This window comes from Pisolithus orientalis, assembly GCF_024613125.1.
Source record: "Pisolithus orientalis strain OTSU chromosome Unknown F5J12scaffold_8, whole genome shotgun sequence".
NCBI classification, from domain to species: Eukaryota; Fungi; Basidiomycota; class Agaricomycetes; order Boletales; family Pisolithaceae; genus Pisolithus; species Pisolithus orientalis.
Window position 1 is genome coordinate 128,136 of NW_026260789.1, and position 23,432 is coordinate 151,567.

The window sequence follows — 23,432 nt, forward strand, 5'->3', positions numbered from 1 at the left end:
AAATCTAAATCAAGTGCCATATCCTTCCCGAAGCTTTTACCACCTTCTCAAGGCTATGGATATTGGAAACAATGCAGGGGATGCTCACCATCTCCGCAGAAACAGTACCATTCAACATGGACACAATGTTCTGTTCAAACTACCTAACGGCGAGGTCCGGAGCATAAAAGTGGAGAAAGACTCGTATGTGTCGCGTCTGTTTTTTCTCTAGAGGTCGTTCTATTGATCCTGCACAGAACCATATCGCTAGGCCGGGTAGGCTCGTTCTTCGCAAACGAACTCATTGGGCAGCCTTACGGTTTGTCACACGAAATACACGACAAGAAACTCAAGCGGCTTCCCCCACGCGCGACGCAAGATATCGGTGAGTGTATTGCGTCCTGGGTATAAGTGCCAATTGGACGCGGATTTAGAGGAGACGGATGCTACAAACGAGTTGATCAATGACGGGGATTTCGTGCAACCTCTGACCGTCGCAGAAATTGAGGATATGAAAAAATCTGGCATTCATGCATCTGTATGGTTCCCCCCTCCCTCTAGTTTCGTCATGGGTGCTGATGTCAGAGTGGCAGGAAATTATCAAGACTCAAATTGAGCAGCATGCCAACTATTCTTTGAAAACGGAGTACAGCAAGGAGAAGTATAAACAACGAAAAGAAGCAAAGTATGTGACCTTTCAGGATATGTGGACTTAGGACTAATGCCTGCCTTCAGATATTCCAAGTGCTTTGAGGTCATAGAGCCAACTATATACGGGGTCTGCGACTATTGGTTCAAGAAGGACCATCACAGGATACGAGATATTCGAACCGATACGCTTTCGCAAATGCTCAATCTGGCCAATGTGCGGCCAGGGGGCAAATACATTATCGTTGACGAAGCCTCCGGACTAGTGGTCTCTGCCGTTCTTGACCGACTTGGAGGTAGGCGAAGTGCGGCCTGGCGGGTCAAGCCAACTCACATGTGTTCGCATTTAGGCGAATGCCGAATCATCTCAATCAATGACTCCGATTCTCCCCCTGCGTATCCCGTTTTGAACCTCATGAATTACGATAAAAAAGCTCTTGCGTCAGTGCTGTCAACACTGAACTGGGCAACCGCTCAAGAGGACCATGTCCCCAGTTTGTCCCTTATTGTTTCTGGCGTTACTGCCGCTCATATAATTCCGCAGTCCACGCACCATTGGACCCTACGCCAGGATGCGTATACTCCGAACGTCAGCGGGTGCGGCTGGACAAACGTAAGGCAGTGTCAGACGCCGTCATGAAAACTAGGTCAGAGCTATTCACAGGGGGATTTGATGGGTATGCCAGCTTTTTCCCCTATGGAGATGCCATTGACATGTTTGCTTAGACTACTTATCGCGAGTGACTACGATCCCTTCCAGATTGTGGAGGCCTTGTCTCCTTACCTGGCCGGATCAGCGTCCATTGTTGTGCAGAGCCAGTTTTTACAGGTCTATATCCTCTTTGATAATGGCAATATTCCACATGGGACTGACAATTTTATCCTAGCTTCTAGCTGATCTTCAAGCCTATATGCGCCAAATTCCCAGATACCTAGCTCCGTCGATAACTGAAGGATGGCTACGTCGTTATCAGGTGTTGCCGGGCAGAACACACCCAACCATGAACACGTCCGGGTCAGGGGGCTTTCTCCTGCACGCGATTAAAGTGTGCGTGCAAATATCCCTTCCGTGGTATGATGAAAAGTGACTGACCAATGCATACCGTATGGTACTTCAGTTTTGATGACACGTGTGAGTTAGGTAGTCAAAGCGGGACAGTTTCAAGAGGCCCCCCTACGCCGATGCAACTGGACTTTCAGGAAAGGGGAACGTCGGAGGGAGAGGCAAATACACAGGATTAGGGTTGGGTCACATGGGAACTCGTCGCGAGCGTCGGCCTTTCTGGAAATATCGCAGCGACCAACTGTCCGACAGCCCACGATTATCATCAGAAGGGAAATCAGGTAATTTCCCTCACCTCGTCAAGGATGGTATAGGAGATGTGTTGGTTCAGTCGACGGTTCTGCAACACGGCAAATATCCGCCGTGCTCCTCTTCGGGCATTTGACCGACCAATCATGTTAGCTGCGAGGTCTGTGCCAGCAATGTCAGGTGAAAAGACAGAAGGAATTGAGGATTGCCTTACCGGGGACTAGGGCTGATAATTTGCGGTTAGCTTCGTTTCTGCTACGGAGTTTCTCCTCGGGCGTACGTGCTTGCGGTGGTGTTCTCATTTCCCCCCCTGGCCACAACGTGTCTCGCAACATGCCAAGGGCGCGGGCTAGTTGGCTCTCGTCATATAGAGAGCTAAGGCTCTGGCGCATCTTCCTATAAAACCGTCAGTATTTTTCAAGGTATGAGCCAGGTCATCTGACCTCTCAATGGTGTCGCCCAGAACCTGCTGAAGAATTATGACAATAGCTTGGCGGCGAAGCCAGTTATTCTTCTTGTCAAGCTCGAAGACGGCAAGAACTAAATCGCAGATGGGGGCGGAGAAACTAGACGAGCTCGTCTCGCCATCTAGCGGCTTCAAATCCCCTGACATTTGCATCAGTGAATCCCAAGGTGTTACTTTGCCTAACGCCTTCAGAGCCTGCGCAACTAGTTCTTCGTCGTTGACTGCGGAACCTGCTATCCCCACTAGGCTGGCTGCTTGGCGTGTGAGACGTTGAATCATCACATCCAGCATTGACGGGCCAAAGAACATGTCGTCGATGCTCTCCGTGACCGAGCGGTACATGGTCCGAACAAGGTGCCGGCCATAGGAACTGGAACCTTTAGGCTCTTCATCTTTCACTTCTGACGCTATGAAAGGCGAAACTCTAGACAGAAATGCCCGCAATTCCTTACTTTCGCATACAGCGGGGATAGCGATCAAGTTCTAGTGAATGGTCAATTACATCCGAAGCTGAACGATGGTGACCTCGTTACCTGCATATACTTTTCCAACGCTTGGCGCCGAGTGTCGACAAAACTGCTGGTTAAGGATGTGACTAGCCGTTTACCTGGGAAGTCGAGCGCACGAACGAGAGCATAATTCTCGCGAAGTTGGTTGTGCATACGCAAGAATTCGTTATACCGACGAGCGACAACCCAGCCGGAAGTAAGAGTACTATCGGGTGCAAGCTGTTGCACCTCAACAAGATACCGCACGACAGACTTTCCCTCTTCTTCGCCCACCGTCGAGTTCACTATAGATACTTTCGTGCTCTCGGGAACGAGCCGATTGGCGGACTCTTGTTGTTCGTATTGAGACTTCTGGAACTGCAGCTGTCTAATCTCTCTGGTCATCGAAGATTTCGCTTTGCGAAGGAGCCGAAGCTCTTGTGTGTCACCAGTCAATTCTGCCTTCTTGATCAGAGTGTCCAACATAGTGGCGTGGGCTTCCAGTTCCTTGAGCTTGTTTTCCAAGCGACCGATCTCATACGACAGCTGGAGATCCCCAGGACCGGCAAGCTGAAACGACTCTTTCACAGTATCAACACTGCTTCCAGTGCCGTCTTCTTCGTCGTCTTCTGCGTTGATATATTCATCGTCCTCTGTCATGCCGTGGGTTGTTCCGGGACCTTGAACGGTTGAAGAAAGATTACCGTCATTGCTGTGTAAATGGCGGAGCTGCTCGTCCGTAGCAATGATGTCTGTTAGAGCAGCTTGGATAGCCTGCATCCGCTCCGCCTCATCAGCATCACGCACTTTGTCAATGGGATCGTCGAACAGTGGTGCTCGCGCCGTTTCTGCGTCAGTCACTGGTGACATAAGGACGTCGATGTTACTGCGTGAGGCTACCGCCGACGGGTTTTTTACATATCCGGAGCCAACCGGTCGACCTCCTGAAACGAGGTGAAGGTCGGAGAATGCGAGACTGGGTGACGATTCTGAGCGAGCAATTCGTTTAGCAGGCAGTAGATTCAACTTGGGAGTGGTGGCGGGCAGTGGTGCTATCGATCGTGATTGCGGAGCAGCCATCCTGGCATTATCAGACGAAGAGTCTTCGAGCACTCGAAACCAGAATTCAGATTTTTGGAAATCCTCGAAGTCTTGTTCCATGCCTTGTTCGACTTCTCTTTGAGCCAACATGACGCTTCGGCGAACCTTCTTATTTTCAAGGTCGCTTGGAGTCACCTCATTTGACGCGTATTGGCGAATGGTATCGACGTGCTTCTTGGAAATTGATGATAGACAAGGATGGGGAGGGGTTATGGAGAAGTATAGATCGTTAATCATGGAGACGTCCTCCCTGAGAGTGGTCGAAGCGGAGGGATCCTGAATGGGATCATCCTCATCCTCGGAGCTTGAGTCAACTGCTTCCAGCGGATTTTTGAAACTTTCCACAGTAAGCCAGAACTGAACCAGTAAAGAACGGTGTCGCCGATCCATGAACTCCATGAAGTAGGACAGAGATGTTGGATTGCTGAGGACATCTCGGAAAGATACCCGGGATCTCGTACTTGTTTCCGACATGTTGGTGACCTTACCATAGCTATCAGTAATGACGAGAGGAAAATGATTGGATTAAGCTCACCGGATCCTCCCCTCCTCCGAGGATGGCAATACGCTGTTCAACTGTCCGCTTTGCAGTATACAGCCTATCTAGAAATGCCACGACGTCTTCTGTCCTTTCCCCATCAATCCAGTCGTCCTTTTCATGGTTAGCTGACACGACGTGAGACTTTTGTTGACGGAGAAACAACCAGTTGAACATGCCTAATAGCAGTCTTGTCCTGCGGATCTCAACCATGATATCATTTTTAAGGCGTCGTGCATCGAGTAGTGAGGAACAACGATTGATACTTCGTAGAAAGGATTGAAATTTCCGGTTGTCCGTGCGAACAGTGATTGTATCCCCTCCAGAGGTAAGTTTTGACGGGGTGGATCGGTGTCGCCGCGATGATTGGGCTTCCAAGACGTTTCTCACTTTCGATACCAGCTTCCTGAGGGAAGGCGTCTGTGAGGGGGTTCACGACTCATGCGGTCTATGACTTACTGTTGATGTATTGCAGCACCTGCCTAGATAACAAATGAAGTGGATTGAGGATGCCAAGAAGGGAAATCACGTACGACCTGGTCTATAGTGCAATTCCAGAAGTCCGGGTCCGCAATCATATCCATTAGGGGGTAGAGCACAGTGCACGCCACAATCTCCCGCACGATAATCCTTAATACGTTACTTTGAGCGTCCTGTTCAGGAAGAATCTGTGGGAAGATCCGGTCTACAATGCGCCTCAGGTGCTGTTCTTCGTTTTGTTTCGTGAATGTGGAGGAGAGATTGTCTACGGCAGGGTGCAATCTGGCATCCTTACTAGCATATTTGCTAGCCAGTAGCATATCCAACTCCTCCGATTGAGTAAGACGACGCTCGAGTCCCGCACCACGGAGCACAACCTCTGACAGGCGAAATTGCTCGATATGAGTAGTGACCTTGGGCAATATGCGCTTCACAATGAGAGACGGGAAGTCAACTGCACACACACGCTGCAAAAGCTGATCCACCGACGAGTGTAGTGTGGTAGAGACTGCGGTAGGAAAGGCGGGGGATGAAGATATATCATCGTACCAAGAAAGCACGAAGTCACGAACAACAAAGGTAATGACCTCGTTCAATGAGGTGGAAACGGTGGGCATGTTTGGCAACAGAGGGGACGGTGATTGGGATAGCCTATGGGACCACTGTGAACGAATGAGGACTGCTTGCCATGCTGCGGGAGTAGAAAACGCTAGTGGGCGGGCAGCATGCAACAGGGGACTGGCGCGGTTCACTTCCTTCGAGTCTAAGGTGTGACCGAGGGAGATACTCGCGAGAAGACACGAAATTGCAACTAGAACGATGAAAATCGGGGCGAGGACGACAAGAACGACTGGCGACGAAGCCACGCGAGCTATGACTGGCAAAGATATCGCGAAGAGACCAACAAAGAGCACCGTTCTAGTGTTGATGGCAGGAGGCCCGTCGTAGAGGACGGAAAAGCGATTCATTGCGTCAGATGCGCGGACAACTCTGGAAAGCTAACAACATGAGACGCGAGGGACCGGACAAGCTAAATCAAGCAAGGCCTCGGGGTCCAGTGTCAAACGTTGCGCACGGACTCCGGGAACAATCCAAAAGCCTTCGGGTTATGTAGCTGAATATAATCTAGCCCCTACTCGAGGACCTTCTGGTAATAAACAGCTGCATTTCATGATAAAACACGCGCAGGACACGACCTTTACGTAATCCAGTAGACGCCCTTCGGAAACCGAGTAATGGTCAGAATATAACCTAGTGCAAGTCTCTCGGCTTGCGATACCCTCATCCTAATAAGCATGGCCAGCACGCAAGGTCGTCCGCTGACTACCGCAGAAAGCTTTCTGTGTGGTGGTCTTGCAGCATGTATCGCTGTAAGCCCATGTTGCTTTTACATGAGGGTAGCTAAATCCCGCCAGGTAACTGTTTCCAATCCTGCCGAGGTCGCAAAAACACGCATGCAGCTTCAAGGTGAACTGGCAAAAGGCGGCGGTGAAAGGGTCTACAAACATGCACTCGACGTCCTCTCCAAGACTTGGAGAAATGAGGGAATTCGCGGACTTCAGAGAGGTCTTGGACCAGCTGTGTGTAGTACATCTTTCCCCGAGAGCTCTACGTTTTTGACCCTTTTTGTTAGTACGTTTACCAGGCATAGTCATTTTTTCCCGAATGAGCGAGACACGGGGCTAAACGATTTGCTAGATGCTACTTAACGGCTCTCGGCTTGGTAGGTCCACTTGCTAATATGGGATTACCAATTTGCGGGGTGCTGACACTCCACCAGGACTTTATGAGCCGTTCCGGCGAACCATTAATCGTGTCATTGGCAGGCCGGTGACGGATCAAATACCCTTGACATCTGTAACTGCTGGTGCTGTCAGCGGTGCACTGGGAGGTTCGTCGCATCCATGTTCCAGTGCACATTTTTAACAGCGATGCAGCTGCTCTTGGAAATCCCTTATTTCTCATCAAAGCTAGGATGCAAGTAAGTTACTCACTGCACGCTGCGACCAAACTGCAAACAGTCATCCCAGGCTTATTCCCCCGCACTGCCAGTTGGTACACAGCACTTCTACAAAAATTCTTTCGACGCCTTGTCAACAATATGGAAGTCTGAGAAAATTCGCGGTCTCTACCGTGGCGTAGACGCTGCTATCCTCCGTACTGCAATGGGTTCCTCTGTGCAACTGCCGACGTATAACTGGACAAAGAACCAACTTATCACACGCGGCATTCTGCCTGCAAATAGCGTGTGGACATACCTGGCAAGCAGCTCCGTCTCCGGCGTTTGTGTGGTATGGGTTTGTTATATTGTAATGTCATTCCATCGCATCTTATTCGTGCTGCAGTGTCTCGTGATGCAGCCTGCTGATACAGTAATTACCCTGTTATTTACATCGTGCTCTTGTTGATAAGTTTTAGGCCCTCACAAGAATGTATAATCAGCCTACCGTGATGGGCCCTGACGGTAAGCGTCGAGGGAGCCTGTACAAGAGCCCTATCGACTGTCTCTGGAAAACCTTCAAGGTAGAGGGAGTGTATGGGTGGTACAAAGGTCTGATTGACTAATCTGCCACAGAATGTTACGCTGACGCAAACGTATCAGGTTCAACCGCACATTTCCTACGTATTGCCCCACATACGTGTGTAGGCTTTTTTATCGCGTTGTATTTGGCTCTCAACCATCTTGTCGCAGCATCATCACCCTAACTGCGAATGACATCATTCTAACTGCATACGGGAGACTCGCCTCGAGTTGACCGCGTCGTACATGGTAGAAACTCATTATCTGGTATTTAGTTGATAGTACGATGTAGACGTAGAACTGGTTTCAGAGGGGACCCAGCTCCGAACCTCGACATTACTACACTGGTATATTACTAGATGATCGTATAGAGAAGAGGTACATGTTGATCATCCCGACGAAGTATTTGGTATTAGCGTCCATCTGGAGTTTCTTTTCGTTGCCAGGTAAACCACTGAACCGGGGGATCTGTCCATCCATGCTGACGGCTGTGTGGGTATTAAATTCGTAACCTATGTATACGGGGGGTCAATGACACTGGCATTGCGTGCGGGATCAGACATACCAGGTATCGCTGACCCGTTTCAAACCCCTTGATCGATTCCTCGCCCGTTGTTAGACTAACCGCATCCCACACGGTTATTTGGGCTGTCCGATTTTGGGGACGCCGTAATGTGCGCGCGTCTTTCACGGCAACGACACAAAAATCCTTCACGTCTCGCGCAGGGCAGAGAGCCTGTGGGCGTGTCAAAGTCAGCTTAGGTACTCCAAGGCAAAGATATTCATACTTCGAGCTCTCGCTCAATCTCCCTCTCTGCGTCCTCTCGCTCTTGAACGGTCCTACTTTGAATATGTCGCGCAAGCCAGCCTGCATCCTGAGGCCTAATCGAGGATAGTATTTTCTTGGCCATCGCTGGGTCCTCCTTCAGTGCATCATATAGGTCATGAAAGTTGTCCGGGGGCTCTAAGGAATTAATCGATAACCTAGCGGCTGAAGACTAGCACACAAGTCACCTCCGTGCTTTGGAAATGCTGACCGCGCCCGCTCCTCAAGGCGTTCCGCGTAACCATGCATCGTGGACCACCGTTCGTCATATATGGCCCACAACTTTGCAGCTTCTGATTCTCGCCTCCTCTGCCACAAATCAGTTGATGGTGCAAGAATAGTACTGAATTTCCTACCTGCCACTGTGATTGCAGTTTTGTCTCCTCCTTCTCGTCACGAGGTCCGTCCGGTGTCTTTTGACCGCGCTCGTCCTCGACGAACTCGATATATGCGACTGGATAAACCTGCAGCACGATCAACGCGTGTCCGCTGGAAATAGGCTTTCATACCTTGATAATCTCAACAACCATCGCGGCGACATTCCCGCCATCGGGCGTCAAACTATTCAGCGTCGCTATGAAGGGTGTTCTCTGGAAACCAAGCTTCGCGTGCCACGGAGCCATATGAGACGAATTACCGGTGATGACAAGGACAGTCGAATCGTAGGCTTCGAGAATCTCTGCTCCTTCTTTGCGTTGTGAAGAGAGCTGCGGACGATATGCAAGGATGCCCACTCAACATGTGTAATGGCAGCTCACCTTCGCACCAGCAACAGCGATCTTCCTCCCAATCCTTATAAATCCCTTGCGCGTGGCTCTGGCCAGAGGCTCGTCCACGTGAGTCCGAAGCCTGTACCAACCGTCCGTAACTTCCAGTTCGGGACGCGACACGACAGACCGCCCATTCTCGTCAACCTCACCGTTAGGCCAGCTGATATTTGAAATGCAAAGGACCATTGGCGACTCCACTGATACATCCCTGGTCACGATCAAGCGCAGCGGTGGGCGCGAAGATCCATTTAAGTCTCGCTCGTACCTTGGGTGTTTGTGAACGTTGGACCAAGGACGTTCCGAATTTGAGCTTACCGATAGAGTAACTGACGTATCACCTCAGACCAGCACCAGCGCCTCCGAGCTGGGTCCAGTTCACTCCTTGGATCAAGGGCGACCATACCGGCTAATTTCCAAAGCACGAGTGACCAATGGTTTTCGACCCATGCTTTTGTCGCAAGAGAGCACCCTTTTGCGTGAAGCTCTTCTAAAGCGGCAGCGTGACCCAACGGTGTATTACAATTTCTGCCTGATGACGATGTCTCAGCCCGAAATGAATAGGAAAGAGCGGTACGAGGGTTGATTTCCTTTAGTTCCTTGACGTCTCTTAGATCAGAGTATGAGCTGAGTCTCTCGAGAAAGTTCGGCAATAGACGCACATCCCAAAACCTTGGAGCTCCTCTGCCCGATAGGATTGTGGTCTGAGCGTTGAGGAGGCAAGTAACGTCCTTCCAGCAATTGCAGCTGCTAGATCGCTCAGACGCTGGAATGTGTTGAGTATCACTCTACCTACGTGCATTAAGAGCATTTTTTGTCACTGGCCTATTGTCACTTTCCTTACGCGTGGTCAAGGGGGGATATATCGGACTAGAAATGGTGCTGGAGCGGAGAGCGGTTGAAGTCTTCGAGGGTGTGAAGTCCCACGAGGCAGGACCTTTGCCATTCTTGAAAGGGGTGACAAACCTTGATTTAGGTGCTGATCTTCCGCTGCCTATTGTATAGCCTAACGAGCGCTGAAAAGGTTGTGCCCTCAGTGTAGATGCCGGAAGTTGAGGAGATGGCGGTGCGAATGACGGGCCAGCACCGCTGACTGGGGTGCTAATGTTGGCAATCGTGGATCGTTGTAGGGGAGAGTTGATTGTGGTAGCGACTAAAGGAGATTTAAATGATTTCGAGTGCTTGGTGCCTGCGAACTGAAACGAGCCTGGTACCATATCGTGCGCAGTCGGCACAGGGGTTTCAGGCATGTGAGATAAAGATGCCTTCGGTGCTGGAGTGCAGGTGGCCATCCGGGAAGACACCACTGACGAGACCAGTTCCCCCGAGTCATGCTGCTGGGTTGCGGAGATTGTAGCCCCTTCTTCTTCTTCTTGCCACAGTTTCATCTTCTGCTTCGCTTTGAGGAAGGCAGAGGCAGAAGGGATAAGGAAACCCTCGGAAACACCAGTGACAGGAGCTCCGCCGGAGTGTTGTTCACGGCCTTGAAGTGCAGTCGTCGCAACTTTGAAGCCCGAAAAATGGAGTGGTTTTACTGGATTCAAACCACGATAAGTAGTCAGTGTCTTGGGGCGTATGGCTGGAGGAGTCCTCTGGACCATCAACGTGGGTGGTCGGCAAGCTTGCCGCACTCAGTGCAGACGCTTTAAGAAATAGAGAGGCGACGGGTACTTTATGCGGAATGTCAGTATTGTGCTGCCAAATCAACTCCCACTCTAGACGAGAATGGATCGTCTTCGTCGTCGGATGTCGAAAGCGAAGTAATAGCGTTGTGTGTGTGACGAGTCTGAGGAAGCTTGGGTGTTTCTGGCATGGTTCCGCAGAAGCGCAGGTTAGGCTAGGTTGAGAGAGAAGTGCATTTGCGGCGTCAAAAGCGCTGATGTCGTCCTGGCTGAGACCCTCCACCTGATCGTCATAAGTCGGGGATGAAAGCCGCATTCTCTTTGGAGAGGGCGATAGGGAAGCTAAGCAGGGACTCTGTCAGAGCGATCCCACTTCACATACATACTCGACGTGTACTTGTACCTTGTCTAGTCCTAGTCTTCATGACTCGGGTGGTCGTCGTCGTCGACGACGCGCAGGACACTTCATCAACGCGACGCGCCTGTGATCACGTGACAGTAGTGAAATGGGATACCGGAAAGAGGCCCTGGTGGGAGTTATGTACAAATTATCATTTATAGTACGGGTATGTATTACTGGAGATTGGGATGGGCATCAGCGGGGATGGCTTGAGTATTCAGAAGGTACATAGTTGGAATTGTAGACGATGAACGACCTATCGTCGGTCGACAGCCATCCACTTGGAATAAATACTCACCCACTTTCATCATCGTCGCTGCACTTGACGCAGTGCACCCGAACACCTCCGCTTGTTTTTCCCCCAACGTTCTCCGAAGAACATTCATCTACTCAACTTTTGTGTTCCCTGCATCCCCCGCCGTCGACGTAGGTCCAGCGCCGCCATCACAACAGAGGTGACTGCACCCATGAACGGCACCACCAGCAGTAACATCGCCCAACAGCCGCAGGCAGCAGCGCGTACGCCCAAACTAACCCCCCCTCCTCCCACAGTCTCCCCTCCGGCTCCTCCAAACCACACCCCGTTAACCAATACCAACAAGTCAGCCGTCCCATCCACCACCGTCAATGGAAGCCATCCTAACACCCAGAAACCCAAGAAGAAAAGTGATGCGCCCCTGGATCCTGCTGTCATGTACGAAAGTCTCAAGAACAGGATCGCTGCATTGGAGGAAGAGGAAGTCCTGGAGGAGGAAGAAGAGCGCGGGTTCGGTACGTCGGTGCAACCCGCTCCCTTCACCATGTTTTCACCGTCATCCAGCCGAGGAAGCCTTGAAGTCCGTCAAAGGTTTGGGAGAGAACGCCATCCATGCCAAGTACATCGAACTAGTATGTCCTTCGTGACACACTGAAAACCTTTATACATACCTATGTCTCCCCACAGTTTGCGGAACTCAAAAGGTTGGAACGAGACCACGCTAGAGAGAAGCAGAAGCTTGTCAAGGATAAAGACGCAGGTCGGTTCTACATGTAAAACTTATGGACCCAAGTGCAGTGGCCTTAATTATGACACGGTGACAGCCAAAGGTCAGCTAACCAAGGCGAACCAGACCAAGGCCAAGATGGAGAACCTCGCCCGCGAGTTACAAAAGGTACCGTCCCCCTATCTTTCCCAGTTCTGCAGCTCAGTTCTCCATACAGGATAACAAAAGGCTCCGGGTCCGTTTCCTAGTCCAGCACAGACCTCAGGTACTCTAACCAACATATAGGAGGACAGCAAACGCCTGGCACAATGCGTAGAAGAAGCACAAGAAGAGGTATAACAACTCTTCATCCATATATGTCATGACTTATCCAATACCAGATACTCCAAATGAAAAATGACATGGCTAAACGGATGGACAGGGCAAGGATGCAAGACATCAAATACCGCGAAATGCCGGACATTGTCGTCAAAGTCGTTTGTCGGTATCGTGCTGAACTCTTCTTCAAGATCTCGCGCAAGACAAAGTTCTCTCGACTGTTCAATGCTTGGACGGACAGGATGGCAGGTACGGTGGGGAAAAAAGCAGATGGGAAATTGCTTGCAGGCCCGCATGGTACCTTCAATGGCTCCGCGAAGAACGATGCTGCGAGCACCCATACAATAAATTCATCGAGCTCCACGTCTATGCAGTTCATCTTCTCTCATAATGGTCGCACACTCTACCCTGATCAAACTCCAGAGGAACAGGGGGTGGAGGATAATGACGAAATCCTAGCTGTCGAGTTAATGGACCTTACGGAGGGTCCAGGCCTCGACGAGTGGGTAAGTAATTCAGGTATGTGGCGTGGGTAGTTGTAACGGCGACTTCAGGATGAATTAGCGGAGCCTCGACGTCAGACACTTAAAAAGAACTGGACAGACGACCCTGCAGAGTATGCTTTATGTTGAAATGCTTGCATCTGGCCCCTTACAGTGACTTATCAGAGCTAGACGCTCCCTAGAGGAGATATTCGACGGGGTGTACGTCGTTCCTGAGCATTCGTACATGCAAGAGATTGACTACGCCGTCGTAGTGTACGGGAACGTCTGAAAGAAGTTCTTAGACAATACGAGCTTCGCGAACGACATTTCGAGTGTGTCATCCGTTCCAAGGAGTTGGAGGTGCTGCTTTCTCGAGCTCGAGCCGCCTGAACAGAAGCAGCTTGCGGATGGAGAGAGAGCCCGAACGAACAAGGTGGATGAAGAGGTGGGTCACTCTTCCCTAGTTAATGACCGCCTCTTGCATAACCTTACCCCTTATCCATTCCGTCCAAAATCCGACCTGCGGTTTCAATTTGCAGAATCGGCGACTTCGAAAAGAGCTGGAAGAAGCACAAAATGGGCAGGAGATGCTTATCAACAAGCTCATCAGCTGCTGTAAAGAGGTCAGCATCGAGTTGCCCGTGTTCTCTCGTATATCTTCATCTCATCTTCCCAAGATGTCGGAGCTTTGCTGACACCCCCGTTTCATTCTGGCAGCCCAGCGCTGAACGCACACAACGGCTATTTTCGTCGCTGCGAGAAGAACTCGAGAAGCGGACTGCAAGAGGGAATGAAACTAGCGTAGGCTGAGATCTGTGTCCCGTATGCCTCCGTCATCGAAAATCCAATTCTCTCCGTAGGCATTTTAAGGATAAGTCGTACAATGGACTGAATGTACATGTAACGACCGAGCCGCACTCTGATACACACGTGAGTAGGAAATAGCCCGTTCAGAACCAGAATTCGGGAACCACTACGATGCACATCGTCACAACAAAGCATCCAATTCTTCGACGTTCTCCACGTGACCTGACTTTGTGAACGTCCTACCCTTCACAGATTCCAGACCCTCTCCAGCGTAGGTGACGAGCGGAGAAATTTCAATCTCCACGCCACCTCGCACGCGTGCACCAGCCTGCTCCAAAAACCGCCTGTGTTGAGCCAGCAAGTCACGGCGACTAGTGTCAGGATCGTCCGATCCCGTTCCCGGGGCATTTTTCAAGGGACTAAATTCCTCGTTGCGTGCTACCTCCAACACAGCGAAACGCTTCGTGAAAGGGAACACGTCAAAAACGAACATCTCAAGTTTCATACCGTTGGGTTTGGAAGGTTTGATGACTGCGCCAGTCTCCAGATCAACGGTGGGGATCTTCTTGCGCGCAATGTGGAACGCGAGCTCGCTCTCAAACGACTCTACTGAACGCAGGAAGGCAGTGGTATAGAAATGGTTGGCAATATTGGCTGCGTTAAACATCAGTTCTCCTGTCTTTCGGTTGCGCAGCTCGGCCTGTTCCTTGGTGATCTCTGAATACTCCACAACGCTGAACTTGTCACCGCGACGCGCTACGACGCCAACGGACTCGGAAGGCGAAGTTTTGGGTACGACCTTGGCAGCGCAGTCGGCTTGTTTGCTGATGCAATAAGCCGAGGAAGACGGGATCTGCGACTTTGACAAGGCAGTTGTCGACGCAGTAGGCATGCACATAGAGCACGCCCCGCGAAGACAAGTCTGTGAGCACGCTGCGCGGCTTGTCTGAGGGCGAAAGTGGGGATCGGGTGGCAGCATAGAGACCACCGTTGCCATCAGGCGCAACAGCAACCCGCGATTTGGTCTCCAGCATGATCTTGCCGTCCATGGTCAGGCATGGAAGTGTTCCTGGCATCAACGCAGAGTGAGCGTAAGTCAGACTCAGATAAATCCACACAGGGACGACCTTGTTCGAATATGATCACGTTCTCCGGGTTGAGGCCGAAGTGCTTGTGATTCTCGAAGAAAACCTCCGTCTCTTTGCGAGTAGGGCCACTGGTCATGACATACCACGGGATGATGACGGAGCCTTTTGGCTTCTTGTGCGTCGTCTCTGCGACGGTCTGAAGACGGGCGATGCGTTCTCCCTGGTACTGGAAGAGGGATTTATGGGAGGGAAGCCCGATGTCATAACACCCCTTGGGAGCTGAGCTGCCCAGTCTGGTTCCCTGACCACCTGCCATCAAAAGTACACCGACCTCGCCACGGGCGATGGCTTCGAGGCCGACCTCACGCCACTTGGTTTCGTTGGAAGGGTTGTTGACAACAGATTCGCAGGCATCGACGGGGAGAGGCTCGATGATATCGGCAACGTATTTAGGATCAGTGATCACTTTCTCTGCATCGACAGCCTTTTTGTATATCTTGTTAACCCTATGTACATCGATGGATTCGAGCTGCCGGATGAAGGCGTTGCGCTCTTCGTCCTGATAGGTCTGGGCAGAAGGTGAAGAGGTGATCCTGCCCGGCTGCCTGGTATTTCTTGCGAATGGCATCGATGGCAGCCATCACGTCGACAATGAAGACAATGAAATGTGAAAATGATTTGAATGATGGATAAGAAGGCTGGCTGAAGCCGACTTTATAGCCCCGAAGGACAGTTCCATTTCGGTCCCCGCAAGTACATTCACAACCACGCACGGCATGTACATAACTTTATGCACCTTCACCTCGACGTGGGGTATGTGTCTGGATTCTTCGCGAGCAGTCCGACAATCGATCTGACATGATTGGCAGGAGATAAACTAACTATCTACTTATTATAACAACTGCCATTCGAGCAGTGGTTTGATACTAGCTGTCAAGTCTATAAGTTGGTTGGCACCTGTTCAAGGTTTCGGGATCGGTGAGGAAGACCTGGACATTTTTACGACATTTTCATCACACACTGACACACTAAGACTCGTTGTGAGGGGTGACTCAATTTCTACCTTCGAGAACTCTCGGAAATACAGCTGAGATTGATATCTGTACGATCTACGGTAGCAGTGCGGTGGATCAACCTGCAAAGCTCGATGACCAGATCCCGGGCCACGCCTTCGCAAGTTGCATATCCATGGTCAGTGATATTTTTGTACGCGGTGGGGTGCGTGTTATAGCCGAGCCTAATATTGGGCTGATCACGCGGTCGCCTACTAAAAACACAACACTGCTACGTAGGTCTTCTCCATCATGTCACGTTAGTGCAATTCATCAAATTCATCCCCCAGCCATAAGTCCTTCCACGGAACGGTGGTCTGCCTCTTTCACAAAGCTATGCCAAATGGGCCACCTGGATGCTTTGCTTGTGGCCTGGTCATCCGCGGCTCCTTTTTGTGAATTCTCAAGCACATGGAAGCAATGGTGTTCCACTGCGCCTTGCAGGGGAATCTGGTCTTTAGGGTTCTCACTTGAGGAGCCGATCTTAAAGAGCATTTTCAACAAACCGGCTAATTCGATGGCCCAAATCGGCTCAGTCTCGATCACGAACCCAACCCCCGCCAGACTATAAAAATTTCGGTGTCGGGTTCTCCATTCCTTTGTGCCACCCGTACCCAATGTATTTTGTCCACACCACCCTCCTCGCGCTTGCTGCTGTGTTACCCACCGCCCTCTCCTTCGCCCCTGGATTTCCTTATGGGACCCAGAAGGTGCGGGGGGTCAATCTCGGCGGGTGGCTTGTCCTGGAGGTTCGTCATTATCATGACTTTCGCCACCACGGGCTGACCGACCGCTAGCCATGGATAACTCCGAGCATCTTCGACAACACTGGTGATAGCAGCATTGTCGACGAGTGGACTTTTTGCCAGTATCAGGATTACAACACGGCCCTCGGTGTCCTCCAGAACCACTGGAACACATGGATCACCGAAAGCGACATTGCCGCCATTGCCGCTGCAGGGTATGTTCATTCACACACTCTACCTACACATGGCCTTAGGTCACAACAGTTTAAACCACATCCGCATTCCCATCGGATATTGGGCCTTTGAAGTCGGTCCGGGAGAACCGTACATTCAGGGCCAGCTGCCTTATCTGCAGAATGCCGTGCAATGGGCAAGTACCTACGGCCTGCACGTTATCGTCGATCTACACGGGGCTCCTGGAAGCCAGAATGGGTGCGTATGTTGGACCAATCTGTTGCTAATGCGATTCACCGGGGAAACGCAGCTATGATAATTCAGGGCACCGGATGTCTTACCCTACTTGGCAGTCGAATCAAACCAACATCCAGCGCACCGATGACATCATAAAGACCATCGCTTCCATGTTTGCAGGTCAAGAAAACGTTGTACCCATCATTGCTCCTTTGAACGAGTAAGTTCGCTAATGGTTATGGGCTCGATCGGTTCCTCATGCCCATGTGCTTAGACCAGCAGGCTATATCGGTTCGTCCATGATGGATCCTCTGCGGCAGTACTACCTTGATTCCTACGGGAACATCAGGTGCGATTTTAGGGCTAGCATGTAACGCTTCCGTTCACACACAATTCAATAGATATCCTTACGGCACCTCTCAGCAGGGCAACACAGTCGAGATGATCCATGATGCCTTCCAGCCTCTCAGCTACTGGAACGGATGGGAAACCCCGCCCAACTTCGAGGGTGTAATGATGGACACCCATATCTATCAAGTATTCTCGGATGCTGTAAGGTCCTTTGATTTGCATACGTAGCCTTCCTAATTGTTCACGTTTAGGACGTCGAGATGACCGAACAGCAGCACATTTCTGCGGCATGCCAGACACAAAGCACTTTGTCGAATTTCGACCTCTGGCTTCGCTGTTGGCGAATGGTCACCTGCCATCACCGACTGTGCCACGTACTTGAATGGGCGCGGTATTGGTGCACGCTACGACGGCACATATCCCGGCTCAACCTACGTTGGTAGCTGCAATGGCTGGACGGGGAGTGCATCTACCTTTAGCTCGAGCTATAAGACCTTCCTTCGACAGTTCTGGGAAGCGCAGGTAATTTCTTACGAGAAGGCCGATGGATGGTTGATGTGGACATGGAAAGCGGAAAATGCAGATGAGTGGTCATACCAGGCTGGACTTGCTAACGGATGGATACCCCAAGACCCCACCAATTTAGAATATCCTACCATTTGTGGATAAGATATCTTGTACCTCTGCCACACAGGATAGTGTTATACCCCTTTAGTTATCATCGTCTAGTTTCCAAAGTCTGTGAATAATAGTTGATCCTGGCACAACCTATACATGAGTGTGATGGTCCGAGATCCGGCACTGAGTGCGAGTGCTACACGTCGGCGACGGCGTATTTGCGGAGCGTTGCTTGCCAATCCCCCAAATCTCCTCTACCCATGGTAACAATAGATGCTTTGTTCCCAGATTGAGGTCCGAAAAGGCGGGTTGCGACGCGACGAATGGTTTCTGGTGTGACTTTGTCAATAGCTGCAGTCATGTCAGTAACAGGTATCTTGCGGTCATGCACCAATATCTGGAATAATCATGTCAGCCTCTGGGGAAACTCGAATACTAGGAGTCTTGCCTGACGACCCAAATCCTCCACTTCCACTGCCCTGCTCTCCAATGCCATCATCAAACTAGATTTGAGCTGATTCTTGGCCCTCTCTAACTCAACTGCTGGAACACTCTGGTATATCAACAAATTCAGTTGATGCACAAGATGAGGCAATATTTGGGCGGGCGTGTTCCCCTTCTGCATCGGTATGTCTGGCACGAAGGACGCAAATAGCCCAAAAAGCGACGAGTCAGAGTAGATGTGGTGGAACGAGGCGCAGTGGTCCACTTGCGGGAAGTGGTTGAGGATGTGAGTGTAAAGTCGAGAATACATCCCTTTACCCGGACCGCCTGCCGAAAAGCTGCCTCCACCGCCGAGTAGTACTTGCATAGTGGCAAGGGCATAGATATCGTCATCATGTATGCCTACGCCCTCGAACGCAAGATAAAGATGGTCAAACTCCTGGGTTACGCTTGGAATGTGTCGTACGCCACCAACGTAAAGTGAGCCAGGATTGACGGGATTAACAACGTCGGTATAAGAGTTGGGATACAGGTATGACGCTGCGCGGGTGAGTGATTTGTACACAGACGGCTGTGACGATGGAAGAAGGTGTGGCGGAGCCACCGAGGCTGTTGATAGACGGGGCGTGGAAGGCGAAGGAGAAGTCGTAGGTTTAAGTGACGAAAAGTACTTGTCAGCCAATTCGACAAGTTGCTCGTGCTGCATGCCGGCACCAGCAATAACCATGCGCTCAGGAGTGTACCAATTGGTAATACACTGCCGAAGTAGGTCAGGAGTGATGGTGTCTATACGGTCGCCGGGACACATGAGGGGATTCCCGAGTCCTCGCAGGCCGTATGCAACCTCATGCAGCACCTCTGGAAGTATCATTTCCGGCTTATTGTTGATCTCCCTTATCTCGTACTGGGCCGCGTCTTTTTGTAGGTGGAGCTCTTCGACTGCGAATGTGGGCTGAAGAACTGTTTCGGATATGAGAGAGAGGGCAAGAGGAGTGGCGCGGTCAAAGTGAGAGGACTGATACATGATGGTTTCACGAGCGGAGGATGCCATGATCTGTCCTCCTAGCCTATCCATTACTCTAGCCATATCCTCGGACGAGCGTGTGCGAGTGCTCTTTTTGCGTCGTTAGAAGAGAGCAGGGTCTCTCGCAAAAAGAGAAGGCGCACCTTGAATGCCATCCTGTCCAAGAAATGACTGGCTCCCGAAGTCGAGGAGTCCTCATACCGTGAACCGGCGTCGATATAGAGGCCAACGGAAGCAAAATGACCCGGAGTGGACTCGGTCGCAACCCGAATTTTGTTTGGGAGGGTAGTTATCTTTAAGGGTGGAAGGGTTGCCTGCGAGGAATGTCTTTGTAGTCGCTTTCCGCTGCCATTGCGCAGGACGGTTCTCATGACGAGCAACGTCAGCAGCGAAGAGACTTGGATTATGTCATACACACATTTGGAGAAACAAACTAGGACAAATAGAAAAATAAAATAAAAAAAGCAGACCCCACCGTGATTTGAACACGGGACCCTGCGATCTGCAATCGCATGCTATAACCACTTAGCTATGGAGTCTTAGTAAAGACCTTGACTTCATACATAATGAGGGGACGTTGTCAATACTACTATCGATACGCGAAATGAGTAGTGGTATGAGCCTACTCGACATCTTGCCCAACCGTCCACTTGGCAAACTCTAAGACTTCGATCCCGCCTTCTGCGTCATCATCCACCATTCCTCGCTGCTGACTCCACTTGTTCAAGGCATGACGAACAGTTTCATCTGCACCCTCCGCCCCAAGCATCATGAACGGTTGGTTGTATAGTGAAGTTTCGTCATCGGGGGTTGAACGTATAGAACGGGTGTCAAAACCCGCTATCTGACGACCAATCGCGCGTTCCAACTTCTCGAGGTCCTGCACGAACGTCTTTCTGGACATAAGCTCTGGCAGCCTTGGCGTTTTCAACCCCAGGACTGCAACGGACCCAATACGGCCTTGGAATCCAGAACTCGTAGCTCCGTGAAGATATGAAGCCACGCGGAGACCCAGCACATGAGATTCTCTGCGTAGAGGTCCATGCACCACGGTGACGGCTCTCTTTAACGAGATTTTCTCCCCCACTTTCGCAATGAGATCCCGTATCGAACTAGACACAGTTGAGGATGTCTGCACGTGGGGTTCGCTTTGAGAAAGTAGTGGTGCATCTCCTAGAACGTCCAAGGCACAGGGTCTGATAAAACTTGGTGAAGAGGCATCGTGTTCTGTAATGAACGCGGCTGTGTGCGCGATGTCGGCCGCCAGTCGTGCGAACAACTCGTTCCTCCCCACGAAATCCGTCTCGCAATTCAATTCGATCATGGCGGCACGGACACCTCCCAATTCGCTCGACACTCCGGTAGGGTCTTGCCGAGTGCCATTCGAAAGGACGCAAACAGATACGAGCCCCCCCCGTGTCGTACGCCCTTCAACCTTGGCTGCCTTTTTGGCACCGGAAACGGCGAGATCCTTCTCTATCCATTTCAATGCAGCCTCCACATCGTCGTTAGAGGCAGCCAGTGCTTCCCGTGCCTTAGATATCGGAACGTCCGTGAGCTTGCGCAGCTCCTGAACCAGATGTATGGGTGATTTTTGCGTAGTGGAGTAGGACGCCCTTCCGTAGAGGCATGCTGGGGAGACAGATACCGGTCGTCGGTAGAACACAGACAGTAGTGCCATGAAGACGTTGTTCACTAATAACTAATAACGAGCTCTTTTTTTTTTTCTCAACGCGTCCAGTCACGTGATTTGTGATGGAATCCAAAAAAATTTGGTGCGCGTCATACCAGACGGCTGACGACTTCGGTATGGCTTTCGAGTTTAGAAAGCCACACACTATTCCTCAGGATCTGCTTCTTATCCAAGGCATCGTTGCAACAACACCGTCCATCGCGAAAACCTGCCCGAAAACGGATGAAGTGACGAGTGATGACGACTCGATCGCTAGCACGGACAACGAGATCGACAGCGAGGTGGAGGTAGAAGCAGACCTTGTTCCTGTCGAAGAAGACAAGGAAAAACAAGAGTGAGTTTCCTTGCCTTTCCAAAACCGTTTGCTTTACTGGGTTCTTTTAGTGAGGTACCGGATGGCGCAGCACATCCCTGCTCGCCCTCGGATTCTGAGTTAGAATCAAGCTCAGAGGAAGACTCCAATGTAGAACCAACACTAAGGGACGCTCACGCCTTAGCCTCACATGATCATGGCTCTGACAACGAATACGAAGATGCGGGGGCAACTGGTGATACTGGACATGATGTCCATACGAAGAATGAGGTAGTCGACGCAGGCATCGTCATTCCCGAAGTATCTGAAGTTAGTTCGGAAGACACTCTCGAGAAGGTCGGCGAAGTCATGAGTATTGTTGGAAATGTCGTCGTAGTTAAAGGTCTTCTGGCTGACAACCTGAAAACATTGTCTGAACGCGCTTTGGACGCTGAAACACTACTCGTGTTCGACGATAGAAAAGTCCTTGGCTATGCGAGTCTGTCTTCTCCTCCTTCCGCTAAGGTGCTGACGTTGACTAGATATACGAAACGTTCGGGCCCACATCGCAGCCTCTGTATCAGATAAAATTCAATCAAAAGTACCCAGTGGACACGGAGAAAATCCGAATGTCACGCGAAGTTTTCCATGTCCCTCGAAGGAGCAAGTACGTCTTCGTTGAACAGCTTAAAAGGATCCGTGGAAGCGATGCTAGCAATATACATGACGAAGAACCTGCAGAGGACGAGCTGGAGTTCTCTGATGACGAACAGGAAGCGGCATTCAAGCAACAACGCAAAAAAAGGTGAGGGATCTCACATTGTCTCGGTGGCCCTTGCATTGAATTGTAAAACAGGCGCCAGCAATCCGTTGCGTCATCCAGGCAGACCACTCCTGTGCCCCAGCAACTGTATCCAGACAGGATGTCTGACGAACTTTTCACTAGGTCTAATCCCTACGATGCACATGGACCATATGACGACGATTATAGTTTATCTGGCCCATCTCGGCAAGCTCCCTTACCTTACGACGACCCTTACGCTGAACAACCCCCACCTGAGGCAGTAGGTCAGGAACTTGACAAGCCTGCACATGTACGCTCGCAACGACCGCACCCCAGCGCGGCCGAGAGAACTTTTGAAACTCGAGGGAGGGGTAGAGGCCAACGTGGACGTGGTCACCAACGTGAGGTAAAGGGTCCTAGAGGTCGGGGGTCTCGAGGCCGACTTGGGCGCCATCATAGTGGCTCGACATGGGCTTCCTGGAGGTCACCCGTCATCATCTCCAAGTGCGTTTGAAGGTGCAACGACTGGGAATTTTGCCAGCGATGCTTCGATGTACTCACCGTCACAGTCTGAGCCAACGTCTTGGTATTATCCACAATCGAGAAGTCTCCAGTCGCAGAGTTACCAGCCCCCCGTTCAACCACACATTAACCCTCGTTTTGCATCTGCCTTCGGGTTTGCATTGCCAGGTAACATGGGACCATGGAATTCCCAGCAGACGCAACAGGCTGTCCCGTATTACACGGAGCAGTCACAACAGGGTTGGAGTGTCCCATGGACACGGCCTGGCGATGATTCTGCAGACGGGGATACATACACTCCAATGTAATTTCATTTATTCAGCTTCGTTTAGCATGACCTCGGGACTCCCCCACCGAGGTCAGCTAGTCGAACAGTGTGACCTGTAGCGTGTCTGCTTCGAGAGCTCATGCTTTCTGTCTGAAACGGCGACGGAGATGCAACCAAGAATGTGGTAACCAGACGACAAGTAGATGTTTAGTTGATTATTGTTGACCTTGTGGACTTCCTCCACGTCGTGTATTTGGACAAACCGGTGTGACTGCATGGCAAATCATTGAGTCTAACGGGCGGCTCGTCGTATCTGCACATACCTCTTCGCTTTACGATGCCTCCACCTGCCGACCACCCTGCATTTCGCCTGCAAGTTCTGCAACAAATATTTGATA

At 50.9% G+C, this 23,432-nt stretch overlaps 10 protein-coding genes and 1 non-coding gene across 11 annotated transcripts; 5 read left to right on the forward strand and 6 right to left on the reverse strand.

Moving 5' to 3' along the window:
* Positions 1 to 1,841, forward strand: F5J12DRAFT_534546 (Gcd10p family-domain-containing protein). Its single transcript, XM_051739919.1, has 9 exons — positions 1 to 183; positions 237 to 364; positions 414 to 517; positions 573 to 664; positions 715 to 923; positions 978 to 1,121; positions 1,172 to 1,304; positions 1,354 to 1,456; positions 1,515 to 1,841. Exons 1-9 carry the CDS (start codon positions 56 to 58, stop codon positions 1,713 to 1,715), a joined length of 1,242 nt encoding a protein of 413 aa, XP_051601615.1. The 5' UTR covers positions 1 to 55; the 3' UTR covers positions 1,716 to 1,841.
* On the reverse strand, positions 1,791 to 6,158 carry F5J12DRAFT_534453 (PhoX domain-containing protein). The gene is made up of 9 exons (XM_051739918.1): positions 5,066 to 6,158; positions 4,992 to 5,014; positions 4,712 to 4,938; positions 4,530 to 4,660; positions 2,939 to 4,477; positions 2,383 to 2,888; positions 2,154 to 2,335; positions 1,986 to 2,101; positions 1,791 to 1,931 (listed from the first exon to the last, which is right to left on the reverse strand). The coding sequence occupies exons 1-9, from the start codon at positions 5,978 to 5,980 to the stop codon at positions 1,866 to 1,868; spliced, it is 3,705 nt and encodes a 1,234-aa protein (XP_051601616.1). The 5' UTR covers positions 5,981 to 6,158; the 3' UTR covers positions 1,791 to 1,865.
* Positions 6,159 to 6,307: 149 nt separating this feature from the next.
* F5J12DRAFT_970947 (mitochondrial carrier) lies at positions 6,308 to 8,087 on the forward strand (the record flags this gene model as incomplete). Its single annotated transcript, XM_051750089.1, has 10 exons — positions 6,308 to 6,382; positions 6,428 to 6,592; positions 6,711 to 6,735; positions 6,793 to 6,903; positions 6,950 to 6,993; positions 7,043 to 7,303; positions 7,358 to 7,384; positions 7,431 to 7,563; positions 7,615 to 7,651; positions 7,705 to 8,087. 10 exons carry the CDS (start codon positions 6,308 to 6,310, stop codon positions 7,766 to 7,768), a joined length of 942 nt encoding a protein of 313 aa, XP_051601617.1. The 3' UTR covers positions 7,769 to 8,087.
* On the reverse strand, positions 7,846 to 10,917 carry F5J12DRAFT_534585 (uncharacterized protein). The gene is made up of 10 exons (XM_051739920.1): positions 9,923 to 10,917; positions 9,789 to 9,873; positions 9,445 to 9,735; positions 9,118 to 9,394; positions 8,869 to 9,066; positions 8,716 to 8,823; positions 8,548 to 8,668; positions 8,322 to 8,497; positions 8,099 to 8,269; positions 7,846 to 8,045 (listed from the first exon to the last, which is right to left on the reverse strand). The coding sequence occupies exons 1-10, from the start codon at positions 10,725 to 10,727 to the stop codon at positions 7,923 to 7,925; spliced, it is 2,355 nt and encodes a 784-aa protein (XP_051601618.1). The 5' UTR covers positions 10,728 to 10,917; the 3' UTR covers positions 7,846 to 7,922.
* A 698-nt stretch (positions 10,918 to 11,615) lies between these two features.
* Positions 11,616 to 13,744, forward strand: F5J12DRAFT_904620 (uncharacterized protein; the record flags this gene model as incomplete). Its single annotated transcript, XM_051748550.1, has 12 exons — positions 11,616 to 11,919; positions 11,969 to 12,036; positions 12,092 to 12,164; positions 12,229 to 12,299; positions 12,349 to 12,366; positions 12,417 to 12,464; positions 12,512 to 12,981; positions 13,118 to 13,153; positions 13,207 to 13,294; positions 13,329 to 13,379; positions 13,474 to 13,557; positions 13,652 to 13,744. The coding sequence occupies 12 exons, from the start codon at positions 11,616 to 11,618 to the stop codon at positions 13,742 to 13,744; spliced, it is 1,404 nt and encodes a 467-aa protein (XP_051601619.1).
* Positions 13,610 to 15,457, reverse strand: F5J12DRAFT_970961 (nucleotide-diphospho-sugar transferase; the record flags this gene model as incomplete). The annotated part of the gene is made up of 3 exons (XM_051750090.1): positions 13,610 to 14,600; positions 14,638 to 14,810; positions 14,869 to 15,457. The coding sequence occupies 3 exons, from the start codon at positions 15,455 to 15,457 to the stop codon at positions 13,923 to 13,925; spliced, it is 1,440 nt and encodes a 479-aa protein (XP_051601620.1). The 3' UTR covers positions 13,610 to 13,922.
* Positions 15,458 to 16,498: 1,041 nt separating this feature from the next.
* Positions 16,499 to 18,058, forward strand: F5J12DRAFT_904622 (glycoside hydrolase family 5 protein; the record flags this gene model as incomplete). The annotated part of the gene is made up of 7 exons (XM_051748551.1): positions 16,499 to 16,630; positions 16,679 to 16,842; positions 16,892 to 17,059; positions 17,112 to 17,258; positions 17,313 to 17,387; positions 17,440 to 17,595; positions 17,686 to 18,058. The coding sequence occupies 7 exons, from the start codon at positions 16,499 to 16,501 to the stop codon at positions 18,056 to 18,058; spliced, it is 1,215 nt and encodes a 404-aa protein (XP_051601621.1).
* A 145-nt stretch (positions 18,059 to 18,203) lies between these two features.
* Positions 18,204 to 19,846, reverse strand: F5J12DRAFT_890782 (Metalloenzyme, LuxS/M16 peptidase-like protein; the record flags this gene model as incomplete). Its single annotated transcript, XM_051747429.1, has 3 exons — positions 18,204 to 18,404; positions 18,444 to 19,565; positions 19,619 to 19,846. 3 exons carry the CDS (start codon positions 19,844 to 19,846, stop codon positions 18,204 to 18,206), a joined length of 1,551 nt encoding a protein of 516 aa, XP_051601622.1.
* A 95-nt stretch (positions 19,847 to 19,941) lies between these two features.
* On the reverse strand, positions 19,942 to 20,014 carry F5J12DRAFT_t85. The gene has a single exon. It is a non-coding gene; the product is annotated as a tRNA-Cys (tRNA).
* Positions 20,015 to 20,025: 11 nt separating this feature from the next.
* Positions 20,026 to 21,188, reverse strand: F5J12DRAFT_818038 (elongation factor TS-domain-containing protein). Its single transcript, XM_051745163.1, has one exon. The coding sequence runs from the start codon at positions 21,154 to 21,156 to the stop codon at positions 20,098 to 20,100; it is 1,059 nt and encodes a 352-aa protein (XP_051601623.1). The 5' UTR covers positions 21,157 to 21,188; the 3' UTR covers positions 20,026 to 20,097.
* Positions 21,189 to 21,270: 82 nt separating this feature from the next.
* On the forward strand, positions 21,271 to 23,305 carry F5J12DRAFT_818039 (Gar1/Naf1 RNA binding region-domain-containing protein). The gene is made up of 5 exons (XM_051745164.1): positions 21,271 to 21,502; positions 21,553 to 21,943; positions 22,003 to 22,265; positions 22,317 to 22,702; positions 22,728 to 23,305. The coding sequence occupies exons 1-5, from the start codon at positions 21,285 to 21,287 to the stop codon at positions 23,072 to 23,074; spliced, it is 1,605 nt and encodes a 534-aa protein (XP_051601624.1). The 5' UTR covers positions 21,271 to 21,284; the 3' UTR covers positions 23,075 to 23,305.
* The last annotated feature ends 127 nt before the right edge of the window (positions 23,306 to 23,432 follow it).